The sequence below is a fragment of the Thamnophis elegans genome, chromosome 10 (assembly GCF_009769535.1).
Source record: "Thamnophis elegans isolate rThaEle1 chromosome 10, rThaEle1.pri, whole genome shotgun sequence".
NCBI classification, from domain to species: Eukaryota; Metazoa; Chordata; class Lepidosauria; order Squamata; family Colubridae; genus Thamnophis; species Thamnophis elegans.
Window position 1 is genome coordinate 21,376,422 of NC_045550.1, and position 26,392 is coordinate 21,402,813.

The window sequence follows — 26,392 nt, forward strand, 5'->3', positions numbered from 1 at the left end:
TATGATATAGAGCAAAATATGATATGCTCCATAACCACAGAACAAAATAACACATGGTCTACAAAGAACACCTACAATATACTGTCTAAATGACAGTAACACAGAGCCAAATAATCTCTGTTTAAATTAAGGAAGACTGCAAACCTTCCTCCTGGTCTATATATAGAAATTAAATAATAAAAGAGAATATTTGTAACTCAAGGTTGACATGAGGGGTCTTTAGTGGTCTCTGAGCTTGCTTGTTTTCTTCCAGATGTTTCATTACCCATTCTAGTTAACATCATCAGTGCCCATCATCAGTAACTTCAGAAATTAAATACAAAGTTTTTTTTAAAAAAAATGCTAGTTAATACACAGTACAGAGATTTTTAAAGACAAAATTAAGCTAGCGATATACAAGTTTTTCTGTTGAATATGTAGCATGTCACAGGAAAAAATTACATTTTTTCTTTGCCTGTTGTGTTCAATAATGGAAGGGCTTTGAAGATGAAAGTACAAACAGATACTGCAAACCCATATGGGGAACGGCCAGGCTCTGCCAAAATGTATCAGGATGCTCTCGCCCATTTAATGAAAGCAATTGATGAAATGGACAATCCTGAAAACAGACCTGAGGGGCTTGACATCAGTAACTGGGAACGCTTTTGTGCAGCTAGGCGAGCGAAAGTAGAAAGTGAACAGCAAGTATGTATAAGATTTCATTATTTAAAATCAAATTTGACCTTTATATTTTATACAAATAAATAATTCGCTCAGAACTGAGCTAATGAGAACCACACAGTGTCCCAATCATGCATAGGAAGGTGGCTGCTTTTAAAATCCTTTCTAGTTTTCATTTTGCAAGAAGTGGTTTGTTATTTTCATGGGTCTCAAATGTTTTATCAGCCTCTCTATTAAATAATGTAAAAAAAACTATGTAATGTGATTTGAAAGTAGTAATCTAAAATAAAGGTTATTTTCTTTTTTGTAAAGGTGAAGCAAAAAGTACTGACACTAGCAGAGATGCAAACTTTCCTTCAAAAAAGAATGGAAGATGATGAACAGCTGCGGAAAGACATTGAACATGTTTTTGCTGAGATCAATTTGTAAGTTTGCTTTTTTCTTTTATATTATAAAAGCGTATATTAATTATTATTGAACTCATGTATACTATCTCATAACAATATATACTACAGTATACCATAATAATATAGTTGTAGTAATCTTAACTAAATAAACCTACCTACAGTATCCAAAGTGTAAGGGCCCTTTTTGTTATGGAGAAAAGCTAAAAGTCTAAAAACATTATAATTGTTAATCATGTTCTTTATTCAACATTAGCACAGACAATGGAAAAATTGTCCTCTGAAAAGGAAGCATCTACGAGTCATTCTTACCTTACTGTATGCAGGACCCATCAGATTAAAAGATTACTTTTTCCCAGTGCAGACAGTCCTTGAGTTATGATGCTAATTGGAACTGGTGCTTGGTCATTAAGTGAAGCACCACATGACTGCAACAGCAATTGTGATCATTAAGTGGGAACAATATGATCATTAGATGAGGACTTCATGCTTCTTCTACCTATATGAACTGTCTCTGCTTTAACTCCTCCCACTTGCCTATCTCTCCCCCATCTTTGCCTGTTGCACTGCACACCATGACTGAGATGAAAAGACTGCTATATTCTACTGCCACCACCCAGCAGGTCAGAAAGCCTTTTAGTGGAAGGAACTGTCTTCAGATGAATCACCAGGCACAGGCTAGTAAAAGAGCCAATTCTCTTCCATTCTCTTCCCCACACACCTGGCAGGCACAGGATGGAAAAGGCCCAACATTGGGCTGAATGCAGAAATGGTACCAGTTTTGGAATTGACTATTCTCCTTCACCTGGCCTTTATCTACCCTCTTTGAACTCTTCAAGCAAGCAGCCCAGAGGGCAGTTGGGTTGAGACAGCTCCCTCTGCAGATGCAGTCTTCTTGTGGCTCTGGGAGCAGGAAGGGACATGACTCCCTGTCTTGCAAGTACCATAGGTAGTGGTAGGAAAGAGGAAGGCACACTAGAGAAGAAGGGACCATAGCAATGAACACATGCTCCCGCTGCCTGGAAACATGGTTGTTGGGGAAAGCACTCTTGCTCCTCAGTTTCAGTGTCATTGCCATGGTCATTGCTGATGCCCCGGCAGTCCCAAAGAAACTACGTAGGTGAAAGTCAAATGCTAGCATAGCCATGCACTGGGGCCAATGAGCGCACCTTTGGGGGGAAAACTCATAGGGCTCTCCACCACTACCCCACAGAGTGGCTCACATGTGGTCCCTCATCATCTTCTCACCACCCCACTGCTTCCAACTGATATTTGTTGTCTTTTTTTACCTCACTTTTGCTGGATTTGCTAACACTGGCTGTCTCAAGCTAAGACTGCTGGAGTGGGGCAGGCCTGCCAGGAGGTCAGTGCCCATAGAGGCAGCAACCAGGAGGGGTCAGAAAAGAAAGTGAGGCCAAAGCCAACAGAGCCCCTGAACCTTGGAGCTTGAGGCCAGCCAGTGTCACCAAGTCCTGCAGAGGGGAAGTAAAGCAAAGAAAAAAACAAAGGTGAGTTGGGGTGGCAAGAGGGCCACAAGTAGGCAGCAGAATACAGCAGCCTCTTTCTCTTGGCTGTGTTGTGCCAAAGGGCAGAGATGGAGAGAAGCAGGTGGGGGATGGAGTTCATGCAAGGCAGGAGAACGGGATCATGGAATGATCATAAATGTGGGCCAGCAACCAAATGCTTAAATTTTGGTAATTTGATGATAGGAACACTGTGCCAGTTATAAATGTGAGGACTGGTTGTTAAGACTACTTTTTCAATATCATAATTTTGAACAGTTGCAAAATGGACATAACCTGAGAATTACCTGTATAGTTAGATAAATCAGTACATAAGATAATCTAGATAAGGTTTTTTCCTAATCATGGTAAAATGTTAACATAAGTTATATTATATAACTCTAGGCTTCGGGAGCAGAAAATGAGATTTCAATTAGATTTGATGGTCCAGTTCCTTTTTAAACAAGGACAAGTGGAACTAGAAGGCACCAACTTAATACCAGATTACACAGATGCTATTCTGATCAACAGGACTATTATTGAAGAGCTAAACAGCATGATCTGGGTAACAATCTTTCTTTTTTCAAAGAAAAAAGATAATGATATTAAAGATAAAGCCTCTGCATATCACCTATATGAAAAGTTATTTTCTTTGCATTACAACTTCTAATTAAATACAGTTATAGTTTTTTAAGTGACATAATCAACCTTATTTTAATTCTCTTATCACATATTACATGCCCCAACTAGTGTAATTCTTCTAACACTTAACTAAATTACCAGTGAGCACATAGCCTCAATGATTTTTCTTTCTTATTCAATGTGGCTGTCTTTGCTTTTAAATCTATCATATTCAAATAGCTCACAAATGTTGTTCATTTGAAGAGTTAACTTTGCCATTTTACCTTCAGTTTTACGAAATCTCATCTGTTATCAGAATGTAATTTTAAAATGATACATTGCACGAAGAAATATTTCTTTTTTTCAAGGCTCAAGGACAAAAAAAGATTGCCAGTATGGTAGAAAGTAAAGATTTCCGTAAAGGGATATTTCAGCTGGAATGGGAACATCGAAAAATGCAGATGCAAGTACAAGATCTGAATCAAAAGGCTCGAGATATACAAAAACTAAATGTTACAAAAGATCATCAGATTGTAAGTTCATATTTTCAAATTTTAATCATGATATAAAATATGCAACTATATTAGAAAGTGCATATCAGAGAGTGCTGTAAACATTATGACTGGTATATAAGTCTAAGTGCTATTGCTATTCTACTTATCTCATCAATACCTGCACGAGACTTCCCTATATTGAGAAAGCCACTACTCTTCCAAACTGTCTATAGTTCAGTGACGAGCGGTGAGTTTTATGGCTGGTGAGGCAGCTTTTTAGACTTGTGGACTTCAACTCCCAGAATTCCACAGCCAGGCATGCTCAGTTTCGATTTAAAGCGACAGGATTTTTCCTCCTTGCAAAATAAGTTTTCCCATTCTTTTTCTTCTCCCTCCCCTTCCTTCCTCCCTCTCTCCCTCCCTCCCCCCTCTCTCAAACAGACACACGCACACAGAGAACTTGGATCCCTCTCTCACTCACTCACTCTCAAACAAACACAGAAGTTGGATTGGATATATTTTCCAAAGGCTTGAAAGCAGCTCCTCTGCCATACCCCCCCACCTTCCCCTGCTGCCTTCCGATCGGAGCCTTTGATTGCAGGTGAATCACGTTGCCTTTTCAGTGAAGCTGGGCTTATATACTTTTATCCAGCTGTGTGTGTGTGTGTGGTGTGTGTGTGTGTGTGTGTGTGTGTGTTTGAAAAGGCAACGTGGGTTCTGCATGCAATCAAACTTTTTGAATTCCTCCCCCATCCCTACACACGCACCTTTTCCAGCTGTTTCAGAGAGGATTTCAACTCTGCCCTCATGAAAGGCCAGAGCTCTGAGTCAGACTGAGCTAGTTGCTCCCAGAGAACTCTAAAAAGCCTCTAAAAATGCCCTCTACAGGAGGCGAGAGAACACGTGCCTCATTTGCATAAGGAATTCTTCGCTTTTAACCCTTGATTAACTCTTAAAAGGCGAAAAATTCCTTATGCAAAAGAGGCCCCTAGTTCTCTGGCCTCCTCCTATAGTTAACACTAAGCACTGTTCCAAGTCACTGTGACTTAGAATCTGGTAGCAACTACCTTGGCTTTAATTATTTAAAAAAAAATCTTTAAAATTCTTTCCTTTTCCTTATGACTGGTGAGGCCACGCCTCCCCTGCCTCTAGTGACTGCATGTCCCTGCTATAGTTTATACATAAACATGTGGTTAAGCCAGAAGACTATTGGAAAAATGTTCAATGGACAGATGACACCAAAATAGAACTTTTTGGCCTAGGTGAAAAGTTTTATATTTCACAAAAGACACTGCCTTCCATTGTGGAGGACCTTATCCCATCTGTGAAATATGTTGGTGGCAGTATCATGTTTTGCTACCATTGAACCAGAATCTTTGCCTTAAAGGCAAACACACACGTCACCCCCTAAGGGGCTGAAGGCATAAATTAACAGCCTCAATACAGTGTTTCCCAAGACAAATCCACACACAATCTGATGTTAAACCAATATCCTACTTATCTCAAATTTAAAAGTTAGCTGTGGAGCTAACGGTGATGCATCCGTCCTCATTGAGGGAATGAGTCGAAAAGCTAGGGTTGCCTAGCAACAGGGGCATGGCTTAATAACAATTGTCATCAGACTCAGTCCTATCAGTGAGCGGATGATGTCAATTCAGTCTGGATGATACCTCCACTACTATGGAGAATAGCTTGACATTATTAATGAAATTCTGAATTATACCAACAAATTCTCAAGGAAAATATCGGAGTATGTGTCTTTGAACTGAGGAAGTGGATCATAACGACAAAACAATAACCCCAAACATACAAGTTGTACAACCAGAGAATAGTTAAAGCAGAAGAAAGTTAATGCTCTGGAATGGTCAAGTCAAAGTATTGACCTTAATTCTATAGAAATGTGAAAGGATATGTAGCAGGCAGTTCACATGAGGAAACTCACCAAATTGAAATGTTCTGTAAGGAGGAATGTACTAAAATTCCCCCAAGCTGATATGTAGGTCTAATCAAATTATCAGAAAAGTTTGATGTTGTTGCTGCCCAAGAAAATAGGTTTAGGTTTAGGTTTAGGTTTTATTGGGATTTATATGCCGCCCTTTTCCCTGAGGGGACTCAGGGCGGCTTACAACCACAGGGGAGGGGAAGTGCAAGGTCAAAACAAACACTTTGTGAACAAAAGAAAAATAATAAAACACAACTTTCATTCAGCAATCAAACACTCGGGCGGGTAATTGGAAGCCTATCCCCAGGCCTGCTGGGAGAGCCAGATCTTGAGGGCTGCGCGGAAGGTCTGGATCGTGGTGAGGGTGCGGATCTCCATGGGGAGCTCGTTCCATAGGGTCGGGGCAGCAACAGAAAAGGCTCTCCTCCGTGTGGTCGCCAGTCGACATTGACTGGCAGATGGAATTCGGAGGAGGCCCAGTCTGTGCGATCTGATTGGTCGATTTAGGGAGGTAATCGGCAGAAGGCGGTCTCTCAAGTACCCAGATCCACTACCATGGAGTGCTTTAAAGATGGTCATCATTATCCTGAAGCGCACCCGGAGACCAACAGGCAGCCAGTGCAGCTCGCGGAGGACAGGTGTAACGTGGGCGAACCGAGGTGCGCCCACTATCACTCGCGCGGCTGCATTTTGGACTAGCTGTAGTCGCCGGATGCACTTCAGGGGCAACCCCATGTAGAGCCCATTGCAGTATTCCAGTCTAGAGATCACAAGGGCTCGAGTGACTGTTGTGAGGGCCCCCCGATCTAGGTAGGGCCGCAACTGGCGGACCAGGCGAACCTGGGCAAATGCCCCCCTGGTCACAGCTGACAGCTGATGGTCAAAAGTCAGCTGTGGATCCAGGAGGACTCCTAAGTTGCGGACCCTATCTGAGGGGTATAAAATTTGACCCCCCAGCCTAAGCGTTGGTGTATTAGCCAAATTATTGGGGGGGAAACACAACAGCCACTCGGTCTTATCCGGGTTGAGCACCAGTTTGTTAGCACTCATCCAGTTCTTAACGGCCTCCAGACCCCGGTTCATCACGTCCACCGCTTCATTGAGTTGGCACGGGGCGGACAGATACAATTGCGTATCGTCCGCATATTGATGGTATTTTATCCCGTGCCTCCGAATGATCTCGCCCAGCGGTTTCATGTATATGTTAAATAGTAGGGGGGATAGGACCGAACCCTGAGGTACTCCACATGTTAGGGGCCTCAGGGACGATCTCTGCCCCCCTACTAACACCGACTGCGACCTGTCCGAGAGGTAGGAGGAGAACCACCGCAAAACAGTGCCTCCCACTCCCACCTCCCGCAGTCGTCGCAGAAGGATACCATGGTCGATGGTATCGAAAGCCGCTGAGAGGTCAAGGAGAACCAGGATGGACGCATAGCCTCCATCTCTGGCCCTCCAGAGATCATCGGTCAATGCGACCAAAGCGGTTTCTGTGCTGTAACCAGGTCTGAAGCCGGACTGGAAGGGGTCAAGATAACTAGCTTCCTCCAAGGCCCGTCGAAGCTGAAAGGCCACCACCTTCTCAACAACCTTCCCAATAAAGGGAAGGTTGGAGACAGGACGAAAGTTGTTTAAGATGGCTGGATCTAACGATGGTTTCTTTAGGAGGGGTCTCACCACCGCCGTTTTGAGCGCGGCGGGGAAGTGCCCCTCCCGAAGGGAGGCGGTGACAACCGCCTGGATCCAGCCATGTGTCACCTCCCTGCTGTTGGCCACCAGCCAGGAGGGACACGGGTCCAGAATACAAGTGGAGGCACTTACAGCTCGGATGGCCTTGTCCACATCCCCAGAGGCAACTTCCTGGAACTCAACCCAGAACTGATGTGGCAAATGATCCTCCTGTGTCTCAGCTGGATCTACTGCGGTGGAGTCCAAGTCCGATCGAAACCGAGCTACTTTGTCCGCCAAGAATTGAGCATAATCCTCAGCCCTACCCTGCAAGGGGTCTCCCGCATCCCTCCTATTAAGGAGGGAGCGGGTTATCCTGAACAGGGCGGCTGGGCGTGACTCGGCGGACGCAACCAAGGAAGAAATATATGATCTTTTTGCAGTTCTTAATGCTCGGACATAGTCCTTGGTGCAGGTAGTTAAGAGTGCTCGGTTTGCCTCGGACCTATCGGACCTCCACTGGTGCTCTAGGCATCTCCTCCGGCGTTTCTTCTCCCGGAGTTCCTCGGTAAACCAGGGAACTCTCCGGGATCCACTGACCCGGAGGGGCCGTAGTGGCGCAATCCGGTCGAGAGACTCCGACGCCGCCGAGTACCAGGCGGCAGCCAGAGTCTCCGCCGAACTGTGGGCGAGGGTATCAGGAATAACCCCAAGCTCCGTCTGGAACCTCAAAGGGTCCATAAGTCGCCTGGGGCGGAACCACCTGGTCGGTTCCTCCTCCCTACGGTGGGGGTTTGGCCTCCGGAAGTCAAGCCTCAGTAGGCAATGGTCTGACCACGACAGGGGTATGATCTCATTACCCCTCAGACCAAGATCACACATCCACTGCTCCGAGAGAAATACGAGGTCGAGCATGTGACCCGCTGCATGGGTTGGGCCCCGAATTACTTGGGTCAAGCCCATGGCTGTCATGGAAGCCATGAACTCCTGCGCCCCTTCAGAGCGTTCACCGAGCGATGGCAAGTTGAAATCCCCCAGAACTATAAGCCTGGGGAACTCAACTGCCAGCTCGGCTACTGACTCGAGGAGCGAGGGGAGGGATGCTGCAACGCAGTTGGGAGGCAGGTACGTTAGTAGCAAACCCACTTGACCCTTGAGGTCCAACTTTATCAGCAGAGACTCACACCCGACAAGCTCCGGAGCAGGGACCCTACGAGGTAACAGAGACTCCCGGATTACAATAGCCACACCGCCACCCCTTCCCTGGGCTCTCGGCTGATGAAGCACCTGAAATCCCTCTGGGCACATCTCTACAAGGGGGACTCCTCCTTCTGTGCCCAGCCAGGTTTCAGTAATACATGCCAGGTCTGCCCTCTCGTCAACAATTAAGTCCCGGACGAGGGGAGCTTTGTGAACAACAGACCTGGCATTTAGCGACAACAGCCTGAGACCAGGGTCCTGACTACTCGCGCCATCTGGTCTTGGAGTGGGACTCCTAGGGCCGGAAGGAGGGATCTCTGTAATGTAGCGAACCCTCCTTCCCCGGTAATGGCCAGCCCTAAGGTCCCCGCCGTATCTGCCTCTCCCTGTCACGACCGCTATGCTCCGACCCACTCCCATGTCCATGGTCCCCCCAACCACCCCAGTTCCTCCCGCCTTCCCCAGCAGGTCCTCCGAGTCAAGCATTCTCATTTATCCACTCTAACAAATCCCACGTAAGAATTTAAAACATATAAAATACAAGGTAACAATTACTAAAAGTGGGCATTCATTCAATTCCAAGCAACTCCCATACACTCAACATTCTAATTAAAATTGCGCAGTTATAATATATAATAATATGGAAACAGTGGAGGAAGCAATGGTCTGCTCCTCTCCCTTCTTATGTCTCCCTTCTTATGTCCTGGGGAGATGTCCTTAGCCACCAAGTCAAAAGTACGTAGTATATAAGGCGGCTGTAGACAAACAAGATTGAGAAAATACACTACTTAGTGAAAGCAAAGGTTCAAATATCTTTGCACATACAAATATGTAGCTTTGGATCAATTTATTCAATAGGGAAAAAGTATCTGTTTTACTCATTTGGTAAATTTTTATCTATTATATGACTTACGTAGAGAGAGAGACCGTTGGCTTACCTGAACGGTCGTTCGCGGGGCACTGCGAAGAGAGCCCAAATGCTGGGTTAACACAGCCTATCTGCCCTTGGACTGAGTGATGTTTTTCTTGACCACACCTCCCTTTGCCTGCACATGCTCAATTCGAAAACGAAGGAACCGTCCTGTAATCAATTACAGTCAATACAGCCACATCGTTCAAAATACAAACACCCGGGTGGGTTTGGGCTCTCTTCGCAGTGCCCCGAGAACGACCGTTCAGGTAAGCCAACGGTCTTTCTCCAGTGCACTGCTCAGAGAGCCCAAATGCTGGGACATGCCCAAGCTATTGAGTCCCAGGGTGGGGAAGCGCCGAAGCCTCTGGCATTTCAGCCACTCTTTGTAATACTCTTCTGCCAAAGGAGGCTTCGGCTGAGGCAAAGGTGTCAATCTTATAGTTTCTAATAAAGGCCGTGGGGGAAGCCCAGGTGGCCGCTCTACAAATGTCTAGGATAGAGGCCTGGGTTGCCCAGGCTGCAGACGTTGCAGCGCTCCTGGTGGAGTGAGCGGTGATTCGTCTCGGAGCCGTCTTGCCCTGGTGCTCATATGCCAGTTTGATGCAAGCACGTAGCCAACGTCCCACAGTGTGAGAGGAGACCTTGCGGCCCAGGGACGCAGGGAGGAAGGAGACAAAGAAAGCCTCTGACCGGCGGTAGTCCTTTGTTCTCTTTACATACGTGCGCACGGCCCGTCTCACGTCCAGCTTGTGCCACTCACGCTCCTTAGGGTGAGAAGGATGGGGACAGAAGTTGGGCAAAATAAGTTCTTGAGTCCTGTGAAACAGGGAGTTAATTTTCGGAGCAAATGACGGATCAAGTCTCAATATTACTCTGTCCGGGTGAACTACGCACAAATCCTCCCTGACAGAGAGCGCAGCAAGCTCGGCTACCCTGCGAGCGGATGTAATGGCCACCAGGAAAGCGGTTTTGATGGTGAGGTAGCGCAGACTGGTCTTTTTCAAAGGCTCAAATGGGGCTTTGGTCAGGGCCTTAAGCACAAATGGAAGATCCCATGACGGATACCGGTGAACAGTTGGAGGGCTGATGTTCGCTGCTCCCTTGAGAAAGCTCTTGATCTGGGGGAGCTGACTCAGCGAGCGAGAGGAGCCCTTTGCCAGGATGGTAGACAACGCTGCAACCTGGCGTCTGAGGGTGCTGACTGCAAGGCCCTTATCCAGACCCTCTTGCAAAAAGTCTAGGGTCTGGGGGATCGAGGCTGAGGAGGCCTCTATGTTCCTAGTCTTGCACCACCGTGAGAAGGCGGCCCAGGTGGCATCGTAGATTCTAGTCGTAGAGGGCTTCCTGGACGCTTGGATTGTTCGAATGACCTGGTCAGAGAATTTTTGCTTTCTCAGGAGCTCCCCTTCAAGTGCCAAACGGCTAGCTGCAGCCACTGGGGCTCCGGATGGGTGATGGCCCCCTGGCTGAGGGCAATCTTGTCCCGGGGGATTCTCCAAGGTCTTTGAACTGAGAGGCTGACCAGGTCTGCGTACCAGGGCCTTCTGGGCCAGAAGGGAGCCACCAGAATGAGGTCTGCCTTTTCGGTCAGGAGCTTGTTCACCACTTGAGGGATGAGCGGAAGTGGAGGGAAGACATACAGAAGTCCCTGAGGCCACGCTGACCTCAGAGCATTGGTTCCCTCCGCCTGGGGCGAGTGGTAGCGACTGAAGAAGCGTGGGAGCTGTGTGTTGTTGTGTGTGGCAAACAGGTCTACCTGTGGCTTGCCGAACCTCCTCACGATCTGCTGGAACAGGTCCGGGTGCAGGCGCCACTCCGAGTGGTCGATGCGTTGGCGGCTCAGCCAGTCTGCTTCCCGGTTGCTTACGCCGGAGATGTGATCTGCACTGAGAGAAGCCAGATGACGTTCCGCCCACCTGCCCAGCGCTTCTGCCTCGAGCATGAGGGCCTTTGATCGAGTGCCCCCTTGCCGGTTTATGTGCGCTTTTGTCGCCACATTGTCTGTCATCAACAGTACATGAGCCCCTCTTACTAGAGATGCGAACTTTCTCAGCGCTAGGCGAGCTGCCCTCAGTTCCAGCCAATTGATGCTGTGGGCGGCCTCCCTCTGAGTCCATCGGCCTTGGGCTAGGTGGCCCTGACAGTGGGCGCCCCACCCCAGGAGGCTGGCATCCGTGGTGACAACTAGTCTCTCCGGCTCCTTGAACAGGCAGCCCTTCCTGACTGCCTTGGACCTCCACCATGCCAGAGACCGGATCACCTTTCGTGGAAGCCGAACCCGCCTGAGTGAGTTGCTGTTCCTGGCCCTCTGCACTGGCAGCAGAAACCACTGCAGCTCCCTGGCGTGAAGGCGAGCCCAGGGAACCACCCCCAGGCACGAGATCATTATCCCTAGGAGCTGGGACAGCTGAATGATGGGTACCGACCTGGCAAGGCTGCAGTGCTTCACTCTGCGTCTCAGGTTCGACAGCCGGTCTGGCGAAAGAAATACCTGGCAGGAGGTGGAGTTGATGACCGCACCCAGGTGCTGTATACAGGTGGATGGTCGGAACTGGCTCTTCTCCATGTTGACAGAGAAGCCATGGTACTGCAGGGTCTGCACAGTTAGAGAAACATCGCGGTGTGCCTGCTTGGTGGTGAGAGAGTGAATGATTATGTCGTCTAAATAACATTCCAGACGAACCGGATGGTTGCGGAGATGAGCCGCTAGCACTGCCAGAATTTTGGTGAATGTTCTGGGCGCAGATGATAGCCCGAAGGGAAGAGCCCTGTACTGGAAATGCTTCCCTTCCGCGTAGAACCTCAGGAACCGCCTGTGGGCCACATGGATGGGGACATGCAGGTAGGCCTCTTTGAGATCTATTGATGTCAATAGGTCCCCCTCCCTCACACAGCCCAGGATGGAGTGGAGTGACTGCATCTTGAACCTCTTGTAAGCTAGATGCTGATTTAGGCTCTTGAGGTCCAAGATGGCCCTCCACCCCCCTGAACTTTTGGGCACTAGGAAGAGGATCGAATAGAAGCCCCTCCCCTGCTGATCCTTGGGGACTGGCTCTATCGCCTCTATCTCTAGGAGATGGCAGATTTCTGCCCTCATGCGTTCCCTCTTTTCTGGGTTCCTGGGGGTAGGACAGCGGATAAACTTTCTTTGGGGAAAGGATAGGAAGTCCAGGAGAAGGCCCTTGCGAATGGTGTTGAGGACCCACTTGTCCGATGTTATCTCCTCCCACCTGTCGGCATACAGCCGTAGCCGACCCCCGATGGGGGGATCCCTGTGACCGTCACTTTCCCTTATGAAAGGGCCGGGATCCACCACTGTTGTTTCCTCCTCCTCAGAATGGTCTCCGAAAGGAAGACTGGGATTGGTTGGCACGAGCCCCGAAGGATCTGTCTTGGTGCCTATCCCCCCCTGCCTGAAAAGGCCTCTGATAGGAGGAAGGGTGAGAAGATTGCCCTGTTTCCTGGCTCCTGTAGGGTCTCTTACGAAAGGACCCCGCCCCTTTCCGGTCACCCCTTTTAAAGGTTGCCGGAAGGATCTTGCGTTTGTCCTTGGTTTCGGTGACAAACTTGTCCAGGGCCTCTCCAAACAGAAAGCCCCCTTTAAATGGGGCCGATGCCAGCTTCCATTTAGCCTTCATTTTGGCCTGCCAGTGCCTGAGCCATAGGAGGCGGCGGGAGGTGATATTGGAAGCTAGAGCTCTGGAAGAGAATTTTGCTGCTGTCAAGGTGGCATCCGCCGAATACTCGACAGCGGTAATAATCTTGGTTAGCTCATGGCGCCACCTAGATTTCCTGGGCGGGGGTCTGGACCTGAGTTGGCGCAGCCAGAATAGGGTGGCCCTAATAAAAAAGGAGGCAGAGGTGGATGCCTTGATGGCCCAGGCAGACGCCATGTGTGTTTTCTGACATGCCTTTTCTGACCTCTTATCTTCTGCCTTAAGTCCCTCTAGGAGCTCAGCTGGCAGGTTGGAATTGGAAGTCAGAGACACGACTGGGGCATCTACTTCTGGGAATTTGAGGATTTCCTCCATTTTATCTTCTACTGCATATAGAGTTCTATCCCCCCCACTGGGGTTGGTCAGGGTGCCCGGCTGTAGCCACTGGCGCCGTACCGCGTCCATAAATAGGTCTGGCACAGGAATAACCTCGGGAGTTTCTACTGTCTCTTTGAACAACCCATGCTTAAGATCCTTGGAAGTGGAAGCCTGAGAGGCCTCAGGTCTGGAAGTGGGGCCTAACTCTGTGGCCGTCATGGCTTTGTGCAAGATAGACTTGAATAATGACGGTTGAAACAGGCCAGAGAATTTTGGCTTGTCAGGGGTGGGGTTTTCGTCTTCGGAAAGGGCGAAAATCTCCCCTTCTTCCTGCTCAGAACTTGATAACCCAGAGTGAGAGGGGCTTGAAGATGGGGAGGAGGATACAGGCTCCTTAGAGGTGGAGGCCCGAGGTTTGCGTTTCTCCTTTGGGGCCTTGCCCTTGCGAGAGCCCTTGCGCTTGATGCCTTCAGCTATCCCTTGGGAGATGGCTAAGGCAATTACCTCCCTCATTTCATCCGAGAGAGCAGGACTTTTCCCCCTTTTTTTCTTTTGCTTACTGGTCCTGCGCTGGCTAGGCCTGCCTGAGCTGGATCCACCCTTCCCAAAGGGGGAATTCTGGACAGAATCTCATTCCTCTCCGATGGAGGAGCTAGGGGAGTCGGGGTACCCCCAAGATGCTTCAGGAGATTGATCCCTGGATGCATAGTTATCCCCAGACAAGAATTCACTGTCCCCGGGGGATTGGGCCTCACGATCAGGGGAAGCTGACTCCCTGCTGCGACGGTCTGGGCTAGGTTCTGGCTGAAGGGGCCTTGAAACCTCCCTGGGATCCACTGTGGCTCTTGGAGAAGACCTTCCAAGTGAGCCTTTGTGCCCTTTGCCTTTATTTACAGAGGGATCCAGCTTGCAGCGCTTGCTGGAGGGCCCCACCTGATCCCCTAAGGCCTCCCTGCATTCCTCAGCCATTTCAGGTCCCCACGAGGCCTGGAAGATAGCTGGAGTTGGGATGGGCACGCGCTGGCCTTTGCAGTCCAAAAGCGCTGGCAGAATCTCCAGGAGGGAAGGGCCGCCTTGGGGTCGGATTTCCTTCCTCCCACCGCCCTCGGTTCCCCGAGACTTAGCTTATTTTCCGGAGGGAGAGACTAGCTGGCTTCCCAGACTAGCCCCCAGCCTCCCCGCGGCGTTCTGCAGTCGTTGAGGGCTCGCTGAGGCTCCGTTGGCTGGCTGGGCTCTTCTTGCTGCCTTGTTCCTAGCACGCTCTGAGCTCTGCCGCTCTGCCCAGTGAGTCGGAGCGATCCAAAATGGCGGGGGGTGCGCACGCAGCCGCTTCCCGCTCTTTCCAGCCCTGAAAGGCGCGCGAAGGCTCCAGCCGTCGCTGCTGTTGCCGGGCAAAATGGAGCAGGCGAGGGAATCCTAGCAATCCGGCTCACCTGCTTTAGAGCCTTCTCAGAGCCTTGCTGGACTTTTCCTCCCCCTGGGACGCCCCTGTTCCAACAGGGAACTTGGTTTATCCCACTAATTGCTCCCTTGCTAGCCAGCCCCCGCTGTGCAAGCCTTTTCAACCCCCTGCAGTGCTTGCAATTAGCAACAGCAGGGAAAACCCGGCAGCCTTTCTCTTAAAGCGACGGAAGCCTCACTGGAGGCAAATAGACAGACCTGATGTAGAAGCGTGATTTCCTCTATCTGAGAATTTAAACGTGGTCCAAATTGGGAAACTTTTTCCAGCCTTTCTGCTCTTAGACTGGAGCTCTCCCAAAACAGCCCTAACTCGGGCGGACTGAGTTTTCGAATTGAGCATGTGCAGGCAAAGGGAGGCGTGGTCAAGAAAAACATCACTCAGTCCAAGGGCAGATAGGCTGTGTTAACCCAGCATTTGGGCTCTCTGAGCAGTGCACTGGAGAACAGATCAAACAAATATTTAACATTCAAGAGGGTTCACAATCTTAAGTATAACTGTATATGCATTATATCTGAGACTGGAAACTAGCCTGCTCATTCAATAAAAGCTTTTCGAGATAAATGTGAATTTACTTAAGGTTTGTTACTGGAAAGCAGAACAATCTTCCTTTGAAAATTTGTTTTTGCTAAGTTAATATTACAGATCTAGGATTTAACATCAGGAAGCATCAGCTATATTAACTTGATCTTTTATTTTTTGATTTCATAGTTCTTATCAGTCTTAAACTATGATAAGCGGATGAATCATGAAGTATCAGTAATGGAAGGAACATTTAACTTTCTAGACAAGGTAATTTCTCTTATGGAATAAACTTTAATAAAGAAATATGGAACATGCTACATACTCAACATATTTAGTTTAGACTTACTGATGTCATCATATTTATACTTGCTAAAGGAAAACAATTTTGAGTTCTTGCTAATGCTATAAAATACTTCCAATCACTTCTACTTTTGGTTTTTACCACATCTGTAACCTTCAGACTACAGTCCTAATTTGTCACCTGAATTTTTTTTTTCTAGTGACCTCCCAATCCTTATTTTTCTCATGGTATTGCTACATGAACAGGATTAACTCTTACTAGAACAATTTTATTTCAAACTTGTTTGCACACAAATGTCCCTCACCAGCTAATAGATGAGATTATTTTGGGAGTTTGAGTCAGTAGGATTTATTTATACATATGCTCTTCAATTCTACCTCTACTTACTTGAGTTGTCATATAAATGAACTGTAATTTTCCCCCTCTATCTGAATACACTATAGCATCAGTTAATCTTCTCCTTCTAGCTATTAGTTGTTTTATTTATAATGTATCAAAAGAAAACCTTGAAGAATAGTTTATACTAGTTCTTTGTTTTATTTTATTTTTATTACTACCTTATCAATTTTCTTCAAATATTTAAGAGTCTATTATAGATCTTAACTTAGTGGTCTCCTCAATTTAATGTTCATCTTGCATTACTGAATATAGTATATGAAGTCTAAAATATAACTGAAAAAATATTACTTCAGTTCTGAAGTATTTCCACAATGAATGAAATTTTTATAGACTGAAAATAAGACCATTTTGGACAAAGATCAAAAGCACTTTTCCTGATTTGGATCCAAATGTTTTATATGGTTGAGGGCTTCTGTTTTAGTAATACAAATACTTCAGCTTCTCACTGAGGAAGAAGCAACCTACCAAAATAATATAGTCATTGGGACCCCACACTTTCTATTAATAATTGTATTACTGGCTACATGTTTAAACTCTTAATTAAATCATATTAAAAGCTAACTATCCTCTTTCACAGAAGAAATAAAATTTGTTTTAGCATCTTTTCACTTAATATTCTAAAGATCCCTTTTTAATAATTGTTTTTAATTACCAGGTTCACAAAAAAAATATAGAACAAAAAGAAAAAGTAATTAAAGAATTAGAAAAACAAATACACTTAAAAGAGGTATCAAACCAGAAGTTCAGCAAGAAATTACAAGAAATGCTTGTTATTGTATCAGAAAGGCGGCACATTTATGAGGCTACTGGTAAGTTACATGCAAAGATCAGATATCACCCAAAAAACTCATGATGATCACGTAGCAAGTGAGTTCACATTATGCACTCTTTATGAAAAATAATCCCCCCCAAATAATGTGGATGTTATCAAAGTGTGTATATTTTCCTAGGTCAATTACCAACTGCCATAACTTTGTTAAGCATTGCAATATATTCTGACATTTCTATTAATTCCATTTTGTTATTTTACTTTCTTTCAATAGTTTTGAGGTCTACACTAGCAAATAGATCACTTCTTTCAGTGAGCCTACAGTAATACTGATGGGAAGCAAATTAATCCAATAAATAAATAAAAACTGTTTCGTGTGCAAATGAAGTAACTGTTTCATCAATCATACAATGATGTACAGCTCATAACAATAAGATGATAGTTACCATAGTCCTATTAGTAAATTTGAAAGAAGTTGGGGAACACTGGTAATCAGTTCACTTATTTTATTGTTGTTTTTTTGTTTAAAAACCAGACTCAGAACTACTGAACCAAACCATTGCTAAGGAGCATTATGAGGACATTCTACAACGACAGCAACTAGTAGATCTTGCAAAAGCACAAGCCCAGGAGTTGGCCGTCCTTCAAGCTGAAGTGGAAAGATTGAGAATGAGAACATTTCCAGCTTTCTTTGATGTGCAACAATTTTAGCAATAAACACTCTTAAGCAAGGTAGTTTTTCCCCTCCTTCTGAATTTCTCTTTTAACTTTATTCTTTATTACATTAAGATAGTTTTATAAATATTGTGTCATCATTCATTTTGATCACTTCAACATATTTATATTCACAATGCTTTTAAATAAATGTACCAGTTTGTATTGTAACAGATTAATGTTGTCATACTAAAACTGGTATATTTAGACATTCCACTTTTACAAAACCAAAAGACATGCAATGGAATTTAAAAAAACTCATAAAGGAACAAATATATCCTTGCATACGGAGAAGTATCCTAAAGCAACTTGGCAAAAGAAATTGGCTGAAAGATTGCAGTTTGAAAAGAGGCTGAGTTAAGAACAAATGAGAAGGGACATAATAGCAGAGTTTTGGAGTTTAATGTATTAAATAAGGAGGGATAGATGTCCAGAATTTAAATATAGAGGTTGGACTAAAAAAGAAACAGAAAGAGGTAGCAGGTTCTTATAATAATCGATTCATACAGTTCAGAACTTAGATTCAATTCTTGAAAATAGTCATCTTTTGATATATTTTTAAGAGTGAAATAAAACACTCATTTTATGGATCTGTGAAATCTTCATTTGTTCGGATATAATGTAAGAGTTTGTCATCTAATCCAAAACTGTCAATCAGTTGAGTCAGACTTAATTTCTTGTTATCAGTAGGTAAGGCTGATTGCAGCTCATATAGAATTGCTTGGGAACTCTTTCTCCATTTTGATATCAGAAACTGTAACTCTTCTGGGTTATTCTGTAGGGAAATAGAAAAAAAGCAGCTTATAATGTGTTGATGTAGCTGAAATGGATAACCTAGATACTGCTCCAATAGAGCAATGGCTCCCAAGCTTTGCAGTTTGGCCTGGCTGGAGGGGAAGAGGGGAACTGGGCTGTGTGGGCCTTGTGGGAGTAATGGGCTGGCACACATACATGCAGTTCGACTAACGGAAGCGGCGGATTGGCACGCACATACACAAGTGTCTGCCAGCCCACCACTTCTGCAAGTTGAGCTGTGTGTGCACGTTCATGTGCTCCAGCTAGTCACTCGCACGGCCCAATTCTGAATAGGCCATGGCCTGGTAGTGGGCCATGGCCTGGGGGTTGGAGACTCCTGCAATAGAGAACAGAAATTCACAGAATTTAAAAGTATAAATATGAGGATTCCCCCCCCGCCCCATGTTTGTAATGTACTTTCCATTTGAAAGTATCATATACAAAAACTATTTAAAAAATCTTATTAGACTTAGATTAACGATATTGTCACTTTGAATGTACACTAATTGGCAAACATTAAAATGAAATTTTGTGTCATACAATATAATGTATCTTACTTAGGTGTACAATTATAACATATTTATTTGAAAAAATGTTTCTTACTTTCTAGAACAAAGTACATAAAGGTGCAATTTAAATAATGAATATGACTTGTGCAAGGATAATTTTAATGTGTGCAAAAAGACAAGAATAGGTGAATGACATTGAGTACGTATAGTTTATATACAATTAGTATTACATAAAAAGAAGTCTTTTCAACTTTAAATTAAAAATAGACAGCACTTTACACATTGGCAAGAAATAGTATCTTATTAAGGAAATGGCCAGTTTCCATTACAGTTAAAGACTTATTTATCTCTAGAATACATGAAAGCAAATATATTGTGCAAGAGTGAATTGGAACAGAAATTGGCTTGATGACATGATAAGATTGTTTAGTATTTGGGAATGCAATAGCATAATAAAAGTATTAAAAAACAACCTTATTGGCAGGATTTGTTTTTAATATATTTGAATGTATTTAAAACTCTTTCTGAAGATTTAATATTTACTTTGCTCACCTTTGTTCTATATAGTTTGACCAATTTAAGTCTTCGAAGAATGTCCTCTTTTTCCTGAAGCTGTTTCATTATTGTCATCTTTTCCTCCAACAGCTCCCATTGTTTACAGTTTGTGCCCAACAAATTAATTTCTGAAGAAGTGTGCGTAGCTTTAATATATTCATTGTATTCAGATAGTGATCTGTTTTCTGCAGAACTCTCCGAACACATAATTTCATCAGGAACTTTTTTCAAGCACTTATCCTCAGCATGTGAAACAAAACATGGTTCTTCCTTAGATAAAGCTTTCTCCTTCCAATTACTATTGTTTTCATCATCTATTTTAAGTTGTTTGGCGACAATAAAATTTGAATCAAAGGATCTTCTTGTTTTCTTCAACCGTTCTCGAAGGGTTGCACTCATTAACTAACATAAATGTAATTAAGAACTTTTAAAAACAATCTAAATATATAAACATATATTAAAATGCATTTCTTGATATATTTATTACCTGTTTCCCTAACCTGTTGCTTTGAACAGAATTCTCACAATCCTCTGGAGTGGAGGATGATGATTTAGGTTTGTTCAGTATAGGTGTCCCCATTTTGACAATTGATTAACCTGCTTGAAAGATAGACAGACTACTTCAGGGTTAAGATGGCAATTTATCAGTGTAAAATCATGTTATAAAGTATTGCTTGAATTCTGGAGTCTTCAATTATAGTACTGAAGTAGGAAACTCTGTTTAATTGATCTCATGAACAATCTAAATCATAAGCTAGCAACTTGCACATTTGTTACTAGAATAGTTAAAACCACAAGTCTTTTAACATTCCCAGACACATCTCCTTTGTTGCATATATACATTTGTAACTTGCATGCGAAACTCTATACTCTTGGTGGATAAAGCTTCTTTCACAAGCTTTAACTAAGCTTCTTTTGAAGCAGAATTGTCTATTCTGCAGGACTCAACTGGCTAAACAGAAATACGATCTGAAATAGTCACCTATTTACTTGAGCATGTATTCGACAACATCTGGCCGCCTTAGATCTCTTACAATAGGGAACCGAGAACTAGTAAACCCACGATGAGGTGGGATAGGATGTGACCTGCTTTCCACATTAGCTTTAAAGGTCTCTAATCCTTCCCACCTTTCTGAGCATTAAGCAGCATTCCAAGTACCTTTCGTCGGGGACGAAAAGAATTTTGTCTTCAGAGGAACTGAGAGACTCAGGCTGCACTAAAGGCTCCGCCACATTTTCTTTAACAGCAGAATAGTTTCGCCTCGCGCTAAATTACCCCAGAAACAAAAACACAATCCAAAATCTGGGCACTCTTAAACACCCACAGCCTTGTTTGTAGTACCCGCTCAAGCGGAAGCGAATTAAACGCACCCGGCAAGACGTAACCTCTCTGCGAGGCCTGTTGCGTCACGGTCTCAGCTGCGCGGCGGAAGAAGCGAATTAAAGAAGAACCGGAGAATCGCTCACGGGACACTGGCGGGGGGCGGGGCTGACGTCCCCTGCACCACGTTGGGTTTAACGCAGCGTTTTTAAAATTTGGCCTCTTTTAAGCTGCGCGGACTTCAACTCCCAGAATTCTCCAGTCAGCATTTTGGAAGTTGAAGTCAATACTGTGTACACCTTAAACTGCCAAGTTTGAAAAACTCTGGTTTAATGTAATTCTTTAGGATTCTAGGCGCGCTCGAACTCGAACATAAATCCCCTTATGTTCAAAGGAGCTTATTCTCAAGGACCTAGACTGAGGTTTGGTGTGCTGTTATAGTTCTTCCCACTTAGCAATTATTAATATTTCTAGGCAAGGCTTTTAATTATAATTTATCTGCACTAAATGGTTCAGATTCTGATTTTCATATATGATTTTTCTATGTTCTCACATTGATTCCTCCATTTTTAAAACCACAGTTAGGTAAAAGTCTGGCAGGCAGCTGTTGGTTTGTTTAAAAAGTGATTCTTAATTCTATCTAATCTTTGAGGTTTTTATTGGCTAGTGGGATATGTCAAGAACTAGAGTTTTTGTCTCACAAGCCCTTGCGTATACAATTTAAACACTCAAGAGCATTAATGCTTTTTAATGTTGTTGAACACATGCATCACAGAACAAATCACATAGAGGTTTTATTCAACATAAAAAACATGGTTCTCAAGCTATATTTTGGATACGTTATACAAAGATCCAGTTCTAATTAATCAAATTATAATGGTAGAAAAGATGGAATGAAAACAAAGAGAACTAGAAGTAAGGATGGATTCAATATGGTAGTAATAAATATAATCGATCGAAAGGGCCAGGCTGAGGATAGATTATTCTGAAAGGAAGTCTATGTGGTTTGTGGCCAACAGGAATTTGAAGGCACCTAGTTAATCAACAGTTATACAGTCTGTTGACTATTTTCAGATACATTTTTCAACATAAACGGACTGATTTTCACATTTTTCAAACTCTGGTAATTGTTTTTATATAATAGTTTTCATTAAGATGAAGCAGCTTAAAGTAAAAAAATAGGTATTTCAGTTTCTAATAGTTCTTTTCCTTTTCTCCTGATGTGACCTTGGCAATGGACACAATATTATGCTTTGTCTTGCACTGTGGTTGTTGCCAGGGTTTAATTGACATCTGCCCAACTTTGTTGGGCTACTGGAGGTTTCTATCGATATGCTGATTCCCAGCACTGAGGACAACTCACTATGGGCATTTTGATTTGGGTTGGGAAGAAATTAGATATCTAGTTTCTGCAGTCATCTACCCTTGTAATTCAAATTGCAATACAGAAAATATTTAAAATATTGTTCTGCCAACAATAATAAATATTAGACCGTGCCTGAATGGGAAGGGCTAAAGACCTTTTCCGTTGCTTAGTAACTGTACTGTACACATGTTGCTCCTAATTTATGCTTCAGGACATAAAAATTAATACGTAGTATGCTTTGCGTGTCAAGATAAATCTTAATGTTTAGTTTTAATTGGATGAACTAAACATGATAGTGAGTAACAACAGCGTCATCTGGATTTGCTTGTATATGAACTGGGTGGAGCTTTGGAGGTTTTGCATTTTCTGCATAGAAACAAGCAGAATTTGTAATAGGACAAATTGACAGCAGTATCTGCGAGTGGGTGGGAAGTGACAGGATCCTGCAAATGTCATTGATATATCAGATTGATAGTTTTGCCTTTCATTCAGGAGCTGAGGGTGGGGTACATAGCACTCCCTCCTATTTTCCTCATAGCAACTCTTGTCAACCAGAGAGGACTGAGAGAATGTAACCAGTGTGTTTCTATGTTGGAGGGTGGATTACAGGAGTGGGTTCCTGCCAGTTCTAACCTATAGAAGAGATTCCACAAATCTACAGTGCCGTTTAGAACCGGTTCCAGCTCCCTCCCCCCGCCTGTCCGCACATCATCAAGATGAAGAGCGAGAGAAGGAATTCTGGGAGTTGAAGTCCACAAGTCTTAAAGCTGTCAAATTTGAACACCCCTGGGTTTTTTTTTTCTAAAGGGTTAGGGGTGCAAGGGTCTTGTAACCTGACAGCTTTAAGACTTGCGTGCTTCAAATGCCAGAGTTTCTGAGCCAATATTTTTGTTGCTAAGCAAATTTCATTATTAAGTGAGTTTCACCACATTTTACAAGTTGGCCACGCCCACCCAGTCACATGACTGCCAAGACTCTCCCACTCAGTCCCATGGCTGGCAAGCCACTCCCACCTAGTCACATGGCTGGCAAGTCACTCCCACAAAGCAGGCCACACCTACAGAAGAGATTCTAAAAAAAATTGAAACCCACCACTGATTCTCATCCATGGAATTCTTCCCAAGCTCTAAGTTTATTGAAATTAGCTCTCTTAAAATCCAAGATTCTAGTTTGACTTTGTTCTTCTACTTGTGTTTGCATAATGTTGAATTCCAATATTGCAGGGTCACTTGCCCCCAGGGTTCCTGTGGCTTCAACACTTTCTATCATTTCCTCTCAGTGAGAATTAAGTCCAATATGGCTGATTCCCTTATTCCCTTTTCTACTTTTTGGGAAACAAAGTTGTCTGCTAGGTTTGTTAGGAACTTGTTGGATCTTCCACTTGGTGCAGAGTTTGTTTCCCAGTTGATGTCAGGGTAGTTAAAATCTCCCATTACTATTGTGGTGTGCTTCCTACATACCTTAGTTAGCTGACTAGCAAAAAGTTCATCTACTTCCTCTGCTTGGTTGGGTGGCCTGTAGTATAGACCTATGGCAATGTTGTCCCCCCCCCCCCCCTTTAAAATTGACTCAAATGCATTCAAGATAGTTCTCATTGTTGTGCTCTATTTCTGTAGAGATGTAGTTATTTCTTATATATAGTGGAATTCCACCTCCTCTTTTATTTGGTCTATTTCTTTTAAATAATTTAAATCCTTCTTGCTGTATGTTCCAATTGTGGGTTTCATCCCACCAAGTTTCTGTAATGGCAACAATATCGTATCTGTCCTCATTTACTTGAATTTCTAATTCACCCTGTTTATTCCTCATACTCTAATGCATTCTGTGCATTGGTGTATAGACATTTGAGTCCTTTAAACTTTATTTAACCATTGGTTTTATTTTTTAACACTTAACAATATAAATAAATTAACAAATTGAAGAAACTAAGAACAAACAATAACAATAACAACAACATTCCATGGGAAAGCGGCTCCATGCAGGGCTTTGTAGTTGGGGAGATTCTGTCCTCTATCTGCATATGCTTCGTTGCTGAAGCCGTCCTATAGGCAGACAGAATAACAGAATTAGAAGGGACCTAGGAGGTCTTCTAGTCCAACCCCCTCCTCATGAACACATTCCCAGCATTACATCCATCTGTCTGCTAGGCTAAAGAGCCAGCTTCTAGTGCAGCTCATCAAGAAGGGTGAGACTGGCTCCTCGCAAGTAATGGAGCTGACCTTTGCTGCTCCTCCTTTTTGTCTGCCCTGTCTTAGTTCAGGTGCAGAAGGCAGTTCCTCCTCCTCCTCACTAACTAGCTGGCAGTTGTCTGCTTTCCCCACCTAAAGCCTGAGGGCTGCCCTGCTGCAGCTGTTGTTTCAGCCAAATCACTCTTGACAGGCTGCTCGGGACCTTTGACCAACTCACCTCCTGAGGTGCCTGGGGCTAGTTTCTCCTCCTCCAAGCTGACCTCTGGAGGGGAATCTGAGGAAGTATCTGGGGGAGGAATCAAAGGCTATTATTAGTACCATGTTGCTCTTTCTGGAGCTACTTGTACTTGCCCTCCGCTCTTCCCAGGTAGCATATTGGACACCTTCCTATCTGAGGGGTTCATACCTCTTCTCATTGAAGAAGACGGTCCAGGGAGTCCAGGATGTTCTCTTCTAGGCTGAGATCCTCCAGGGCTTCTTCTCCTTCTCCTTCCTCTGGAGAATCCTTTGAACCACAATGATTCCTCTTTAGCAATCAGGGAAAGGAGACTCAGAATTTCTAAAAGAAGGTCTACTGAATGGGGATCATATTTCCCATTTAGAACACCGGTCCCTGATGCTTTGCGGCAAAGAAACCAGTCGCACCAGAGCTTGGATGCATATAGTTAGCCTAAGTACATTGTCCCAAGGACCGGGTGTCCCCTTCCGCCACTGCCCAGTGTGCTCCAGCACAGTTCCCTCAGGTTAGGAGAAGTGACTAGAGGAACTCTATCCCTGCCCAACTGAAAACACTTTGTCTTTCTTTCCCATGGACTGGAAGAAGGGCTGGCCTCCGCATCCTGGTCCCAGCTATCCTCAGATTCCTCCTCCAGAAGGTCAGCAAGGGAATCCACGTCCCAGAGGCTGCTGGTCCTGGATCCCACCAGGACAGTCAGCGAATCCTGCAAATGACAATATGGAGGCTAAATCCTAAGCTTTCTGCATGCCAATAAGATTGCTAGAAGATAGGGTGCATTCAGGCCCTATGGGCCAACAGGAAGAGAGCCTTTGCAAGCTTTAAGCTTAGCAAGATATATACCACTGTGGGAGCCAAACTGTCGCCATAACAGGCTAGGTAAAATAGCTAGGAAACAAAGAAGAATAGACAAAGCTATCTGACTTAAGAAACCTAGTGGAAATTTACCAAGGCCGTGTCAAAGAGAAAGATAAGAAAGTGTTGGAATTCATTCCGGGTGTTTATGTGCAGGACAAGACTCTGCTATCTGAAACACAAATACACAGGGATGAAAAACCTTGCACCAGAAAACATCTTTATGGCCTAACAGTCATAAATACAGCCTCATGTAACAAGAACTATGTGAACCAGTTACTCTCACACATGCCCTTTCTCCCCCCTATGCTGAGTTATAACTTTCTATCTCCTTTCTCCCCCTCTCAATGCCATGCAGCTTGTAAATCTTCTGTCCCCCCTTTTTGCCCACCCTTTGCCATGATGTGATTTGTAGAATGCTGTGAACTTTTTATTAGTTTACTTGTGCCAAGTGTGATTATATATGCCTTTTGATACGCTCCTTTTTGATGACGCTGTAACTAACTTTTTCTAATAAAAAGGCACTCTGGAGAAACAGAGATTTGCCATTTCACCCAGATCGCAGCCTTGTTGTCATTCTTGAGCATGATCTTAGGAATTGGACCGTGAAGTGGACCACTGGTTGGGGAGACCCCTGCACCCTCGCAGGCGTTGTCTCTTCATACCACAATTTCTCCCACTCTCATCAGGAGTTGTGGCTTAGCCCTAACCCTAACCCTAACCATCGGCCCCATTGCCAAAACTTTCTTACCTCTGGAGAAGACGTGTCCTGCCCAGGAGAGAGTTCCTCCTCCACTGGTTGGTCCTGTGGTTCCCAGAGACAGGGCTTCTTCTTTTCACATGGGGAGGAACTGTCCAGGCCTTACCAACTCAGTGAAGGTCTCCAAAACGGTGGACAGCCACGGCCTGCAGTGCTCCTGCCTTTCCTCTCTGGGGGGAGAAAACAAAAGGGCCAAAGATCA

At 44.5% G+C, this 26,392-nt stretch overlaps 2 protein-coding genes across 6 annotated transcripts in view; one reads left to right on the forward strand and one right to left on the reverse strand.

Moving 5' to 3' along the window:
• The window catches only part of CFAP43 (cilia and flagella associated protein 43), a 65,402-nt gene extending 47,376 nt beyond the window's left edge, over positions 1-18,026 (forward strand). Inside the window, exons 33-39 of the mRNA XM_032226040.1 lie at positions 477-684; positions 973-1,085; positions 2,972-3,131; positions 3,556-3,720; positions 15,609-15,689; positions 16,778-16,931; positions 17,427-18,026. Coding sequence (XP_032081931.1) covers positions 477-684; positions 973-1,085; positions 2,972-3,131; positions 3,556-3,720; positions 15,609-15,689; positions 16,778-16,931; positions 17,427-17,602 — 1,057 coding nt within the window. The 3' untranslated portion in view covers positions 17,603-18,026. The remainder of the gene's footprint in view (positions 1-476; positions 685-972; positions 1,086-2,971; positions 3,132-3,555; positions 3,721-15,608; positions 15,690-16,777; positions 16,932-17,426) is intronic.
• SFR1 (SWI5 dependent homologous recombination repair protein 1) lies at positions 17,719-20,933 on the reverse strand. Of its 5 annotated transcripts, none has more exons than XM_032226041.1 (4): positions 20,836-20,933; positions 19,952-20,061; positions 19,462-19,866; positions 17,719-18,380 (listed from the first exon to the last, which is right to left on the reverse strand). In XM_032226041.1, exons 2-4 carry the CDS (start codon positions 20,042-20,044, stop codon positions 18,189-18,191), a joined length of 690 nt encoding a protein of 229 aa, XP_032081932.1. In that variant the 5' UTR covers positions 20,045-20,061; positions 20,836-20,933; the 3' UTR covers positions 17,719-18,188. The 5 variants fall into 5 exon arrangements, with proteins under 5 accessions (XP_032081932.1, XP_032081934.1, XP_032081936.1 ...); XM_032226043.1 differs by having other exon boundaries at positions 19,952-20,064; XM_032226045.1 differs by lacking the exon at positions 20,836-20,933 and adding an exon at positions 20,624-20,829.
• Between the last annotated feature and the right edge of the window lie 5,459 nt (positions 20,934-26,392).

Bases quoted from the DNA above. Each gene is read 5' to 3' on its own strand.
- SFR1 (XM_032226041.1), bottom strand. From the start codon at position 20,044: ATGGGGACACCTATACTGAACAAACCTAAATCATCATCCTCCACTCCA. The intron at 19,867-19,951 runs GTAATAAATATA...CATTTATGTTAG, and splicing joins GCAACAGGTTAGGGAAACAG to TTAATGAGTGCAACCCTTCG. The intron at 18,381-19,461 runs GTGAGCAAAGTA...ATTTCCCTACAG, and splicing joins TCAAACTATATAGAACAAAG to AATAACCCAGAAGAGTTACA.